The sequence below is a fragment of the Cebidichthys violaceus genome, unplaced genomic scaffold (assembly GCF_023349555.1).
Source record: "Cebidichthys violaceus isolate CVI_PGR_0920_01 unplaced genomic scaffold, fCebVio1.0.p SCAF_5, whole genome shotgun sequence".
Taxonomy (NCBI): domain Eukaryota; kingdom Metazoa; phylum Chordata; class Actinopteri; order Perciformes; family Stichaeidae; genus Cebidichthys; species Cebidichthys violaceus.
In genome coordinates, this window is record NW_027176705.1 from 6,729,885 (window position 1) to 6,745,483 (window position 15,599).

Consider the following 15,599-nt stretch of genomic DNA (forward strand, 5'->3'; position numbering starts at 1 on the left):
TATCGCTACTCGTTTTTATTAAGCTAATATAGGCTAACGTCAGTTGGTACTTGTTGGTACTCTGTTTTTCCTGTCTATGCTAACGAATTTCATTGCACAATGGATTTATCAATTCAGAAAAATATAATTTCGAAAAACAAACAGAGGAAAACATCTCTATACCTGTGGTGATAATTAAAAAAATATGTATGTGCCCTGCACTTGTTCACGCCTGACAGAAGTGCTCACTTAAAGGTGTACTCCCTCTTGTGGCCAAATGGGTCAATAACGCTTGTCTTCAATATGTACTATTCCTGGGTTCAGAAAACTGGAGCAGTCACTATTTTGTAAACTACAACACCACATGAACAATACATATTTTGGAAAACAGTATACAGTTTAGGTCATGCTATGGAGCTTTAATGAGATGAAATAAAATTAAATCAAAAAACATATGTTGGGGTGGCTTCTTGCCATTAACTTTGAAGTCCTTGTCCTAACATACATTTATTTGTTTTATTTGTTTATTTATTTTGCAGGGACAATGCACACCAATCAACAGTAAAACTGTAAGTGAGCCAGAGAAGCTAGTTTTCATCTGCTGTCCCCGGCCAGATATTTGAAGGCTGCCTAAAAATTACAAAATTTCAAATAAAAATGGAATTAAAATTCATAGATAGACAGTAACATATAGACAAAACCAATACACATATAAGCAAAAGAAAAGTGTACAACACTAGAGCAGAGCAGACATAACAGGCTGCAGCATGCGTCAGGCAGAACAAACCCACCTACAGGACAAGCACATATATAACACTGAGGCACATAACATACACATCAACAATAGAAAATAGCAACGGTGAACAAGACAAATGCACATATAGGCAAAACAAGCAGGCAGGACAGACAGTACATCAATGCTTGCACACCTGATTGGCAACAAGCCATTCCTTAAGGCTATGTTTGAATGTTTTGTACATGTTTTGTGTGCGTATATGTGGTGGCAGAGTATTCCATGAGTGAGCTGCCTTCACAGAGAATGTAGATTTGCTAAAAGAGCTTGACCTATGTGAAATGACACAATCACCTCTTGAAGCAGATCTAGTGAGTCTGCTGCTTTGAGCGCTTTGTTTAATAAAATCACTTAGCGGAGGCGGGGCCATACCATGTAAAATTTTAAAAACCAGACACACATCAGTGAATTTAATGAGGTTCTCCCAACTCAAGATATGGTGTTTGATGAGGATATTGCAGTGATGGTGACTTCTGGGTTTTTAGAGCTTGTTTATGGAGAATATGAATAGATGTTAATGTTGTGCTGCTGGCTTGTGCCCAGCTGGTTGAGCAGTAGGTCAGATGGGGGACAATCATCGCATTAAAATACAGTTTCGTAGCCTGCATGGTTAGACTGTTTCTTATATATCTGAAATTCATGAGATTACATTTGAAGACCTTTGTCACATGTTTTACCTGCTTTTTATTAAAAGAGAGATTAGAATCAATAAAAATTCCTAAATATTTCAAATCTGACACTACCTGTAGTTTATATATTTTTATTATAGTTTATATATATTATATATATATATATATATATATATATATATATATATATATATATATATATATATATATATATATATATATGTGTGTATATATACATATCCAAGTCAATAGGTGATATGGGTTGGCATTATTGTAAACAATACAATGCATCTTTTCCATATTTGCAATTTGCATTTCTTCAGTCCGCTGACTGACAGTGTTTATCGTTGCCATGGGCAACAAGTACCAACTGACGTTAGCCTATATTAGCTTAATAGTAACGAGTAGCGATACTATTACAAATCGTCATTTTTTTATTAAACCAATTACAACGACCAACAGTCATACCTTTAAGGACCTTAATGTATTGTCACATATTGTCAAATAACGAAAAATAAAGGCTAAACTGCCGCGGCACCTCTCCTTAACTGTGGCAGCTGCCACAGCAAGTAGTGGCAGCTCCAACAAACAGTGGAAACTGTCGCAACAAGTTGTGGCACATATACTGTCTATATATGACCCAAGTCAATAGGTGATATGGGTTGTCATTATTGTAAACACAATGCATCTTATCCATATTTACAATTTGCATTTCTTCAGTCCGCTGACTGAAAGTGTTTATCGTTGCCATGGGCAACAAGTACCAACTGACGTTAGCCTATATTAGCTTAGTTTAATGAAAACGAGTCGCCATACTATTACAAATCGGCATTTTTGTACTAAACCAATTACAACTACCAACAGTCATACCTTCAAGGACCTTAATGTATTGTCACATATTGTCAAATAACGAAAAATAAAGGCTAAACTGCCGCGGCACCTCTCCCAAACTGTGGCAGTTTGCAGCTGAGCTTGCCACAGGAAGTGCCTCTACTAGCTGCCGCTGCCACGATTTGAGCCAGCTCCTACTGCAATAGGATCAGCAGATGTATCAGATCACAATGCAATTTACCTAACTATTTACTTGAATAACACACCGAAGAGCACATTATGGAGACTAAATATTAGTATTTTAAATAATGAGACTGTTGTAAATGAGATTAAGAAAGAAATTAGTGACTGCATAAAAGATAACAAGAATGGCCCAGTAGGCCCAACCATCGTATGGGACACGGTTAAAGCAATAATGAGAGGGAGATTAATTTCAAGAACGGCATACTTAAATAAGTTGAAAAGGACAAAATACGATGAATTAGAGAAAACATTGAGAAAACTAGAGAAACAACAACAAAAAGATGGAGACAAAGGATTATCAAACCAGATAAAAGAAAACAAATAGAGAACATCTTGAATGAGGAATTAGAAAATAAATTGAGATTCACAAAACAAACTTTTTATGATTCGGGCCCGAAAGCAACAAAAATTTTAGCAGGACGCCTCAGGAAACAACAAATTAAAAATTCAATACACAAGATCAGAGACCCTTTAACTAGTAAGATATCCTACGAACCAGAAGAAATTAAAAAAACTTTTAAAGACTATTACGAAAACTTATACCGACAACCTAAGATTGTCAATGAAGATAACATTAAACAATACTTGCTATCATTAGATCTTCCTTCCATAGGAAAAATACAAAATGATGAATTAACTGCCCCCATCACAAAAAAAGAATTGGACATTGCAATTAGTAAATTGAAAACAAATAAATGCCCGGGAAGTGACGGTTTTCCGAACGAATGGTACAAAATCTTTAAAGAAGACCTCGCCCCTGTATTGTTAGAATCCTTAAATTGGACACTCAGCAAAGCTGTGGCACCACCATCATGGAAAGAGGCCGTGATATCAGTCATCCCAAAAGACGGTAAAAATAAAGAATGTTGTGAATCTTATCGTCCAATATCTATATTGAATGTAGATTATAAACTTTTTACATCTATAATCTCAAAAAGAATTGAACATTTTCTGCCCGATTTAATAAATGAAGATCAGACAGGGTTTATAAAAGGTCGACAAACACAGGATAACATCAGTCGACCCCTACACATTATAGAACAGGCTAACAAACAACATCTATGTGCAGCTCTGGTTAGTCTCGATGCAGAAAAGGCGTTTGATAGAGTCAGCTGGCCTTTTATGTACAGAGTGCTAGAGAGGCTGGGTTTTAATAACCAATTCATTAGTTGCATACAATCTTTATATAGAGACCCAACAGCTAGAATAAAGATCAATGGCCATCTGACAGGCAGTTTTAAGCTGTTTAGAGGCACTCGCCAGGGCTGCTGCCTTAGCCCCTCCCTTTTTGTAATATTCATAGAACCTCTGGCTCAAGCTATCAGACAAAACAAAGAGCTGAAAGGGATCAATATAGCAAAGGAGGAACATATAATAGGACTTTTTGCAGATGACATTATTACGTCTCTCCAAAATCCCAACTCAACAATTCCCAAACTTATGACTATTTTGGCTAACTACGGTCGGATGTCGGGCTATAAATCGAACATCACAAAAACACAGGTACTTTCTCTTAACTACTTACCAAGTAAAGCAATTGGGCAGAAATATCAATTGAAGTGGGAAGCAAAATCAATAAAATACCTGGGAGTGCTAATCACTCAGGAAATGAACAAAATATATGAAACAAACTACAATATAATAAATGATAAGATACAGAAAGATATAACTAAATGGTCTACACTACTGGATTTTAGTTCAAGAATTGAAGTGGTGAAAATGAATGTATTGCCAAGGTTGCTGTATTTTTATCACTACCAGTCAGAGTCCCAGAATCTCAGTTTACAGCATTGGACAAACAGATATCCCGGTTTATCTGGGCAGGGGCAAGGCCATGGGTCAAATTTACGACACTCCAAATTGACAAGGAAAATGGAGGCCTAGCACTGCCAAATCTCAGAGAATACTATTACGCAGCTCAGTTGAGATACATTGTTTATTGGTGCTCCCCGGAGTATCAAGCTGGATGGAAACACATTGAGCTAAATCTGGGCCAATCTCAACCTCAGGCCAGGCTAGGTGGAAAAGAATATACAGACTTTGATTTGGCCTTCTCAGACCCCCAGGTTTAGACCTGGTGAGATAGATAATACATTTGTACGTTGGAGAGAAAACACTCATAGAGGGAACAACTTTTAAAACTTTTGAAAAACTCAAAGGAGAATTTAAATTAGAAAACGGGGATCTGTTCAGATATTTACAGCTAAGACATTTCTATGATGCAGAAATTAAAAAAGGAATTTCAGCAGAAGGTAATGAAGTGATTGAAGTGTTGACAGGTGCATACAAACAAACCCCCTCAAAGTTGGTTTCCAAACTGTACAGGAGACTACAAAAACGAAACGGAAGAAACACACTATATGTAAAACTGAAATGGGAAGTAGAAATGAACATTAAACTGTCGTAGAGTGATTGGCATTCTATTTGTAGAACGCAACATACTTCCACTAGCTCTAAAAGATGGAGGGAATTCAGTTGGAAGAACTTAATCCGCTTTTTTATTACACCACATATAAAACATAAACAATTGGGTAAAGAGCAGCAATGCTGGAGACAGTGTGGGCAGATGAATGCCAATCACTCACACATTTTCTGGTCATGTATAAAAATACAAACATTCTGAGACAGGGTTATTCAGACTCTGGAGGAGATTCTAAACTACAAGATTCCCAGGGACCCCCGGATTGTGTACCTGGGATTGATACCTGGCGACATAATCCAAAAGAAGGACATCTGCCTCTTTAAAATTTTGATACTCGCAAGTAAAAAGGCCATCACAAGGAGCTGGTTGAAAAGTGATCCTCCAAGCCCAGGACAGTGGCTGGACATTGTAGAGGAAATACACTCTATGGAAAAATTGACTCTCTATCTAAGGACCAAAGCAGGGATCCATGATCAACGCTGGGGAAAATGGACATTATACAAGAGAAAAGATGGGTAGTGTTCTCAGCTGGCCCAAAAAGTACAGTTCAAAGGTTGAAAAGAATGTATGGTGACCTTCCTTTTTCTTTCCCCTTTACGTTTACGTTTATGTCTATTTTTATTTTATTTTTTTGTCATCATTTTGTTGTGATTTTTGTTGAGTGAAACAGCAATGGAAAAAATAAATAAATAAATAAATAAAAAATATTATATATACAGAAGGGGTATTTTTATTGCACAGTGTGTTTCTATTGCGCAGAATGTACACACTGCTGCCATATAGGCTGTTTATGTATTACATCTATTGGCCTTCTTTGTTTTTTTTAATATACCCTGTTAAACTACAACTTTTTAAACATGAAAACACACTGTTGAGTTTGACAACTGAATATGGTAATAAGTCATGATTTTACCATCAAAGCTGGATTCCTGTAATGCCTTAATTTGCTTTATACTATGTTTATTGTTAATAGATTTTTTAAAATTGTATTTACATAATACTTGCATGGATTTTGTATTTTAAGGATGAATTCCAGGATTCACCCAAATTGAATCCCAAGCTTTCTGTCATACAAATGGATATCCCAATATGCATTGTCTCAGTGTATCGATAGTGCCTCTGCTGGCACTCTATTTCTGATTCATTGGCACCAATATCGCACATGTTCTGTTGTAATACTATGAAATGCTAACTTAGAGAAAACATTTGTACTAAATTGTTTGTTGTGCCAATTCATCCTTTCACAAGTGTATAGCACTTCAATATTCAAATAATAGCCCATGTGCACTTTGTTACACACTTGCTTTGTATTGACTATCTATAAAACTATTACTGATGGCAAAACAGAGTGAACTGAATTGTAAGTTACCGTGGGATCTTTAAGCATGCCCCTTAAACTTAACAGAACAACAAAAAAGATATATGAAAAAATATATTAAATAAATAGGGCAAACAATTTGGGTAAGACCTTTAAATGTTTCAGGGAAAATTGTTTAAGGAGTGAAAATGGTAAGTAATGGATATTGCTTTTTACAATAAGGTTATGTAAAAACAACAAACTAACTAAGTAAACTAATTTACAAATAACATGTGCGCCATCTGCTGGGAAGTTAGTTATCGTTGTTACCGTTTCGATGTTGACGGCATTAGATGTGTTTAAAGAGCATTGTGGTTTCTACCATGAGTGTTTTAATGGCTGTTTTTAATGTTTCAATGGATGTTCTTACTTGTTTTTAAATCTTCTTTTCTTTTGCATTATGTTTTGATGCTTTTAATGGTTTTATGTGAAACACTTTGAATTGCTTTGTTGTTGAAATGTGCTATACAAATTAACTTGCCTTGCCTATAATGAGTGTATCAAATTATGATATGAAACCTTTTCGAGCTTGTTTGGTTGAGCTTTCATCAGCGCCACTCAAATTTTCACATAAGTATTGTTATAGAAAAATTGATTCTTTGTCAAATAAAAACAATAATCCATTTTATTATGCCTTTTAGTTATTCTACCGAGTGAACAATTCGCAGTAATTCATTTTGGACAGTAGCGTTTTAGTAAGCCTAACTACGGTTCTTGCTTGTCTATCGCTTCTATTTCTATGTTTGGCTCGTGAGCACACCTCGCCAGTCGCAGCCTTGCGCGTTCCTTTCCATCCGCGTGCCCGTGGGTTGTGCTGCGTGTCTACACTGAGGGATTCCAACTAGGAAGAGAAATGCCGACAAAAATCATCTTTGAAACTGAAGATCAAGCCATGGATGACGACGTAGACACTGTCGCGGAGGCTAAACCCCGAAAGGTGAGCAGCGTGACTCGTGTCGCCCTGGACGGACTTAAATAATCGTTTAGCTCGTGCTACGTCTCGTCCCCGGCGACTCCATGTTTAACAACATGTGGCTCAACGTGCTAGCCCTCGGCTAACCGGCCAGCTAACTGTTAGGAAACCAACGTAAGATGGGTTTATGGAGCGACACTAGTAGTGAAATGCTATATACGTAGCGTAGTGTGACAGTGTATGTATTAAGAAAATGATCCACTGCTAAGTTAATGTTTGCATACATTGTTATCTTAGCCTAGCTAAAATGTCACAAATGAGCCGATCTGTAGATCACGTGGACGTACGGGTGGGACAACGTGGAAGCCTTTAACACCAACTCTGTATGTCTGCACTGTGGGCGCGACCTGCTTATGTTGTATACAGCTGGGCTCGTCAGCTGTTCGTCAAGCAGACAAAACAACCTGCTTAAAACAGTGAATATTTCAGCCCTGTTGGATTTTCTTCGAGATTGCCCCTTTAATGTTAGCTGCTACTAATGATAACTCAAGCTCACTTACAGTAAGAGGAACTCTAGTTGGAATTGTCTACAATATTTGTCTTTGATACATAATTGTGATTGTGCACGCTACTTTATATAGTGTCAACACTTATGAAAAATGGTTATATTTACAAAAAATGTGAATCACAATATGATGTGATTGGAGAATGATATTCATTAAATTAGCGTATTACTTTTATTGTATTGTTATGTGGTATCAGGTAGAAATGTTGACATAAGTATGGATCTCTAGTGTATGTGGCCATATTTCTCAATTACTCTGCACTCTTATTCCATTAACGTGCTTATTACATAGTTTAGCTGCAAAAGTACCAAACTGAATGAAGTGCTCTCTGAAACACATTATTGTTATTAAAATATAAATATTCTTTATTTGAGACTACCTCCGTCGCAATTAATTGAAACAGTGCGCATCACAGGAGTGAAACAAGCTTTGATATTAACCGCCCATCTCTAATTACACCTTACATAACCATAATCAAACGTCGCAATTGAAATTGCAACATGATGAGATAACTCCAAACTAGATTTTACTCAAGCAGCCAACAATTTTCTCTCTTATAACGTTGAGTAGCTGCACTGTATTTGCACCGGTTTAACTGAATCTTATTGTCTTTATTAACCAGACCAAAGAGGGCAAGAAGCTGAAAACCAAGAAGAAGTTAGAGGAGCAGGAAGTACAGGAGGACCCAGACTGTGAACCTCCGGCACCAAAAAAAAAGAAAAAAAAAGACAAGATTGTGGTGGACCAAGTGCACGACCTCATAGAGGAGGCCACAGACATGAACGGCAACAGCAATGGTATTGACACACCAGAGAAAAAAAAGAAGAAGCAAAAGAAAGCAACGGCAGAGGCTGAAACAAATGGACATTCCACCCCAGACACCCCCGCACAGACAAGTGAAGACTCTGCCAGCGACGGCGAAAAAGAAACGGTACGACTCACAGATGTTTTCTCCTCTCAGAAGGAGTTGAACTTTTGTGTTGTTACTGGATGTATGATGACTCAGCGATGTGGTGTTTAGAATAAGTGGTGAAGTGTGAGTGACCACCATGAAAACTGCTACTGAATACTTCTTACATTAAGTAACAAAACAACCACGACATCACTGCAAAGCAACTTCTTTCACCATTCGGCATGTTTTCAAGCATTTACAAGTTTCACAAATTATGTAAACTTAAATTGCTCCAGTTAATTTAAATTGCCTGTTAAATTCAGATTACAAGGTTACTGTCATATAGTCTGACTTTGTTTGTTTGTTTAGGAGGAAACACCAGAGCAGAAGGAAGGGGCCTTCTCCAACTTCAGGATCTCCCAATTCACCATTGACAAACTAAAAGGTAAACATCAAATATTTACATTTTCATACCTTAGTTTTTACCACTGTGGCTTGAGACCAGAGGTGAACTGATGCTTATAACATATTAATTGTTTCTGAATTGCTTTTTTTATAGAATGCACATGTTTTTTAATATTGATCGACATATTGTTTCTGCTTTTGAGAGGTGATCTGACATACACAATCTGTTTATTAGAATGGTTAACATTTGAACTTGATGCATTATTGACTGAAATAAGTGACAAATTAATGTTACACACAACTCTTTTTGTGCTGAAAGTTTACTTTGGAGTGTTAACTGAGCTTTGGTGCTGCTGCAAGGCTTTGGGGCATCATAAAAAACAAATTACCATCTTCTGCCTTCCTCCCTGTCCTGTCATCCCACTTCCTTCTCCTCACTCTCTTGTCACCACTCTACCATTTTCTCAGCTCGGGGAGCCTCTTACCTGTTTGACATTCAGGTGAAGACATTCAATGCTGTATATGACGGCGAGGACGTCATTGCCCAAGCCCGAACAGGAACAGGAAAGACTTTCTCGTTTGCCATCCCTTTGGTGGAGAAGCTCCAGACGGAGTCCGTGGCGTTCACCAGAGGCCGGGCTCCCAAGGTGCACACAAGGGACCACCGTCTCACTAAAAACCAGCATCAGTCAGAGTCCCACTATTCATTTGTTCTCTGACTATGTTTGTGTGTGACTGAGCGTCTTTTCTGTCTGGCTGTAGGTCTTGGTGTTAACTCCAACCAGAGAGTTGGCTATCCAGGTCGCGAAGGACTTCAAAGACATCACCAGGAGGCTGGCTCTCACCTGTTTCTATGGAGGCAGCTCATACAACCCACAGCGTAATTATTTTAAGAGTCCATTTATTTACATTGATGGCTTCTTTATGTTTTATGTTATTAAAATGTATAACATGACCATGTAAATCCCAGCTCCTTATTTGTTTTTTTGATGTGGTTTCCCCTTCTGTCTAGTTGATGCGATCCGTAATGGTATCGATATTTTGGTCGGCACCCCCGGACGCATCAAAGACCACCTCCAGAACAATAAGCTCGACCTCTCTCAACTGAAACATGTTGTTCTGGATGAAGTAGACCAAATGTTGGACATGGGATTTGCAGAGCAGGTTGAAGAGATTTTGTCTTCATCATATGAGAAAGGTAACGTGAATCTGTGTTGTTGTGTTTCCTGAAAATCTTCTTGGGAAGCGTACATATAGGTGTCCTTGCTTTCTGTGTGTTTGTATTTATATTTATGTATGTGTATAAGGTGGAGTGTTAGGATTTAGATTTGTGTATCATATATGTAACAGGGCTCCAGACTAAGTTTTAGTCTTTACTTACTTTATTCCTTTTTCTCCTAATTTCACAATAGTCACATAATTATAATCATCATACACTTCCACACTGACAGCATGGTGTGTCTTTTCGGCAGTACCCAGCTGCAAGCCTGTAATTCTTACTCTCGCATGAATGCGACCACGTGAATTTTAACCCCAAACACTGAAGGAAAAAAAAGATTGCAGTCTGGAACGCTGTGTTAAAGTAGATTTAAAGATTGGTAGAGTGGTCATGTGTGTAAAAATTAGTAAAGTGTGTGTGTGTGTGTGTACGCGTGTGTGTGTGTGTGTGTGTGTGTGTGTGTGTGTGTGTGTGTGTGTGTGTGTGTGTGTGTGTGTGTGTGTGTGTGTGTGTGTGTGTGTGTGTGTGTGTGTGTGTGTGTGTGTGTGTGTGTGTGTGTGTGTGTGTGTGTGCTCCTCTCCAGACTCCGACTCCAACCCACAGACTCTTCTGTTTTCGGCCACCTGCCCTCCCTGGGTTTACGAGGTTGCTAAGAAATACATGAGACCAGAGTGCAAACATGTCGATCTGATCGGCAAGAAAACACAGAGAGCTGCAACAACTGTAGAAGTAAGTGTGTGTGTGCGTGTGTGTTGGCAGAGGTGAAAAAGGTGATTGGTGCAATTTAACAAGCGTGACAGCATTCTTAATTCTTAGGCGTAGAGCTTTTAAAGTTGCCTGTAATCAGGGACAATTAGGGTAGTTGAGACTGTAAAACACGTTTGCATATATCTCCATCAGGAAAGCCCAGAAAGTAGAAAAATTGCTGTATTTGTCATCATCAACACCAATGGAATTGTAATCAAGTTAAAGTCTGCTAGCTGTATAAATGAAACCGTCTCTTCTGTCACTCCCTGGCTTCTCTCACCTCGTGTTTGTCTCTCCGTAGCATCTGGCCATAGCGTGCCACTGGTCACAGCGAGCAGCTGTAATAGGAGATGTGATCCAGGTTTACAGCGGCAGCCACGGCAGGACCATCGTGTTCTCTGAGACAAAGAAAGATGTCAACGAACTTTCCATGAATGCATCCATCAAACAGGTAGACACTCGCACACTTACACCTGCAACAGTCTACGAATATCCGATTCATACTGCAGCAGTACAACTGTATCGGGAGAGAAAGAAACTGCTATGAAGAAGCAAGGCAACATGTCGTGTTCATTTCTGTTTCTTTTTTTCCCTATGTATCTTGTCAGAATGCCCAGTGCCTCCATGGTGATATTGTTCAGAAACAGAGAGAATTGACGCTGAAGGGCTTCAGGAACGGGGCGTTTGAGGTTTTGGTTGCCACCAACGTTGCAGCCCGTGGATTAGACATCCCTGAAGTCGACCTGGTGGTCCAGTGTTCTCCACCCAAGGTGGGAAGTGTTGCCAGTAGTACGAATTTAGTACTGAGCGTTTATCTTTGCATTTATCGAACGTGCCATTTCTATGTAAAAGTAAAAAAAAAATTTGATTTACAAATATGATCTGATCTTAAGGTACTGATTCCATTTACATAAAAGAAGACAAATGTTAACTACACACTTTCTCAGTTACGGTGTTGCACAAGATATGAACTTGTCTCCTCTACTTTCTCTGAAAATGTTTCTGTCTCTGTGGTTGGTGTCAGGATGTGGAGTCATACATCCATCGTTCAGGACGTACGGGCCGAGCCGGCAGACCTGGAGTCTGCATCTGTTTCTACCAGAGGAAAGAGGAGGACCAGCTCCGCTACGTAGAACACAAAGCAGTACGTGTCCTTTTTTAAGAAAGTTCAGTCCAAGTGGAAGAGGACAAAAGGGCAAAGAACAGTGACAAGTTTAATTGTTTGAGGAGCTATGAGAAAATAGACAAAACATAGCTTGCAGTCACATCTGTGCTACACATGGTATGGAATAAGGACAAGAAGGAAGGGGGGAATCAAAAGTAGTACATAAAAGAAGAGGAGGAAGAGTTGAGGGTGGTGCAGCTGCGCTACATAGCAGCCAGACTGAAAGCCACCTCACCCCTGTAGTCTGAAATGGTGTTTTAAAATTTTATTGACAAAGAAATTTAGTGCAACCTGTTTGACTGTACTGCAGGTGGTTCTATATTGAGTGTCAACTAAAATGCATTGTGCTTGGTGGTTTTCCAGGGTATCACATTCAAACGAGTTGGCGTTCCCACTGCCAACGATATCATCAAGTCCTCAAGCAAGGATGCTGTCAGGTAGATCATCATAGTGAGAGCCGAGTGTAACATATATATTTGTTTTGGATTTATGAAGCTACTGTTATTTATTACTGTTTAAAACTTTTGGCTGTCAGCCACATCATTTGGTTCATGAGCTTAATTTAGCGCCATGCTCAATGTGAACAAAATGTATTAAAGTAAGTAATTCACTTTTGTGATTATTTTAAATTTTTTCTGTATTGTGTCCAGGTATCTGGACTCTGTTCCAGTTACAGCCGTCACGTACTTCAGAGAGTCGGCTAAGAAACTGATTGAGGAGAGAGGAGCAGTCGATGCTCTCGCTGCTGCCCTGGCACATATTTCTGGAGCCACAAGTCTCGAACAGAGGTCACTGCTCAACTCTGATGCTGTAAGTTTGGTTTTATACTCGTTATAAACAACCTATGAATAACACACAAATGTATTCACAAACAAATAAAGGCACAGAAAGTTCTATACACACAAACTCATACATTACAGTAACAAATCTGGGCACACTGCTGTGTAACGCGCTGAAAACATTGCAAGGGTTTCACAACAACTGCAGGATGATTCAAACCGCAGCCGTCCTTGGACACACACACACACACACACACACACACACACACACACACACACACACACACACACACACACAAATATGTGTTATTCTTTTAGGAGCTGTATAACCCTAATACCACCTAACTCGTTGTTTGTGTTTGTTTTCGCAGGGTTTCACCACTGTGCAGATGGTGTGTTCCCAGGAGATGCATAATCTGGGTTACGCCTGGAGATCCATCAAAGAGCAGCTCGGAGAAGAGTTTGAGAACCAAATTCAACGAATGACCTTCCTCAAAGGCAAAACGGTACGTAAACACACACATAAGTACACATGGGAGGTGCTGCTGAGGGTTTTATACGCATCGAAGAAATTATATTTGTTACATTTCCTGATTTTTCCAATTCCAGATTATGATGTATTTTTATTATGGGAGCCATTGTGGAAGCTTGTCAGATTCTACTTTTATTAGCTTCAGGTTACCAATGGGGTTTGAGTGAAAGTGAAAGTGTGCATTTGATTTGGTGTATACAGTTATAAAAGTTGAGCATGGATGTAGGCTACACATAATTGGGTCAGATCATAGCCAAGTGGTGCTCTTGTTACAACACACTTGTAATGTAATGTCTTGCCAAAAAAAGGCCCCCACAGTGTCTAATAAATGAAAGTAATAGACTTGGCAAATGAAAAAATAAATGGGAAACCAGGTGGTAAATCAAATGCAAATTGAGAAAAGAAGCTGTGTTATTTCTTTAAAGAGCAACACTATTTAGTTTATATATACATTCAGCTGCTACAGCCACACTAGACATGTTCCACAACTAATTATTCACAGCAAGTAAACAACAAAACATCTGTTGCCAGAGTAAATGTGTGAAACCTTTCTGTAGGTGTGACCTGATCTGGTTCTTATTCTGATAGCACAGCAGGTACATAGACTGATGACAGAAACACTCACCATCTCACCCTTTATTGTGTTTGTAACAGGGAGTTTGTTTTGATGTCCCAGCTGACAAAGTCAAGGAGGTTCTGGTGAGAACAACTGCAAAAACACAACTCAAGTCAAGATAAATAATCTAACATAAAATATGAATATTTTGACAGTCCTGCTAACATCCTTTTCACCACACTTGATCCTTCAACAGGAGGGCTGGAAGGACGGTCGGCGTTGGCAGCTGACTGTAGCCACAGAGCTCCCAGAACTGGAGGAGAAGCAGTTCAGTGGTGGTGGTGGGAACCGCGGTGGTGGAGGAGGAGGGTTCAGAGGTGGAAGAGGGCGTGGTTTTGGGGGATATGGTGGCCGTAGTAACGGGTTCCGGAGCGGTGGCGGTGGCTATGGCGGTAGCCGTGGCGGTGGCTTTGGCAACACCAGAGGGACACACAAACGCAACTTCAGTGACGCTTTTGATTATTGAAGTGCTAACCTGTGGACTGATAAGACTCATCTGGGCTGGCAGGGTTTTTATTGGCTGTGAGTGGAATCGATGCATTTCCATCATCAGCTTTCAGATATTCAGAAGTTTCATATACAGTACAATAAATGACCAACATCCCCTCTTTCAAAATTAAGTGAAAGTTCAATGATATGAGTAAATTACATTTATTTCCAACCATTTCCTGCTGGTTTAAGATCCGACTTTCTGTGTGCAGTTTATTAACACAGGACCACTGGCAGTTATTTTGGCAGGCCTGGTGTGTGCTTCTTTTAGGTGACACCTAAGTTGAAACTCATGAAACATGTATAAACACATATTAGTGCATCATTCAGTTGCTATGTCTTGAATGGCATAGAATCAAAACCATTCGGTAATCAATCTATAGTAAAAGTTTAGCATTACATAATGACTGAAAATTAAATGAATGTGTCATTCATTGAGTTTTAAGTGAAAGTGTTACACTTTTCTTTTCTTTTTTTGTACTGGGTGTTTGGGGAACGGTGGCAGTAATCAGACTTGTGCCATTGTCCAAAAATCGAAGGTACCTCATTCTGACCGAACAACTTGTAAACATGCTACTTGTTGCCTGACTACAGATAACTCTGAGTAGTACTACAAAGGTGCACTGCAGACACTGTCATGTGTTAACCTTTACAGTTGTGCTCAGTGTCGGGTTGCTGCCTTACCGTCGGCTGAAACTCTTCCCCAAAATATATTGGATGATTGCTTTGCAATTGCCTCTATTTAAGAACTGTATCTACTGCTTCCATTCATTTGAATGAAATGACTTCTTCATTAAAAAAAGGTCAACTCCGGTTGTGTTTATTCTTTTTAAAGGGGTGTGAAATAAGCATGTATACAAGTATAGATTTGAATGTGAACTGATTTTGGGAGCCTGATGCTTAATTTTTAACTTCAACTGGCCTTTAAGAAAATATAGTTGCAAACTGGATCACTAACAGTTTAGTGCTATTAGGTTGAGACTGAGGAGAAACTATTAACTGCTTCACCTGACGTCCAATAA

At 39.0% G+C, this 15,599-nt stretch overlaps 1 protein-coding gene across 1 annotated transcript; it reads left to right on the forward strand.

Moving 5' to 3' along the window:
• Window positions 1-7,045: 7,045 nt before the first annotated feature.
• Window positions 7,046-15,390, forward strand: ddx21 (DEAD (Asp-Glu-Ala-Asp) box helicase 21). Its single transcript, XM_068731179.1, has 15 exons — window positions 7,046-7,191; window positions 8,356-8,664; window positions 8,995-9,070; window positions 9,499-9,677; window positions 9,793-9,910; window positions 10,043-10,228; window positions 10,833-10,978; window positions 11,298-11,447; window positions 11,605-11,766; window positions 12,021-12,140; window positions 12,525-12,598; window positions 12,812-12,971; window positions 13,312-13,446; window positions 14,127-14,171; window positions 14,285-15,390. Exons 1-15 carry the CDS (start codon window positions 7,108-7,110, stop codon window positions 14,552-14,554), a joined length of 2,214 nt encoding a protein of 737 aa, XP_068587280.1. The 5' UTR covers window positions 7,046-7,107; the 3' UTR covers window positions 14,555-15,390.
• Window positions 15,391-15,599: the final 209 nt, after the last annotated feature.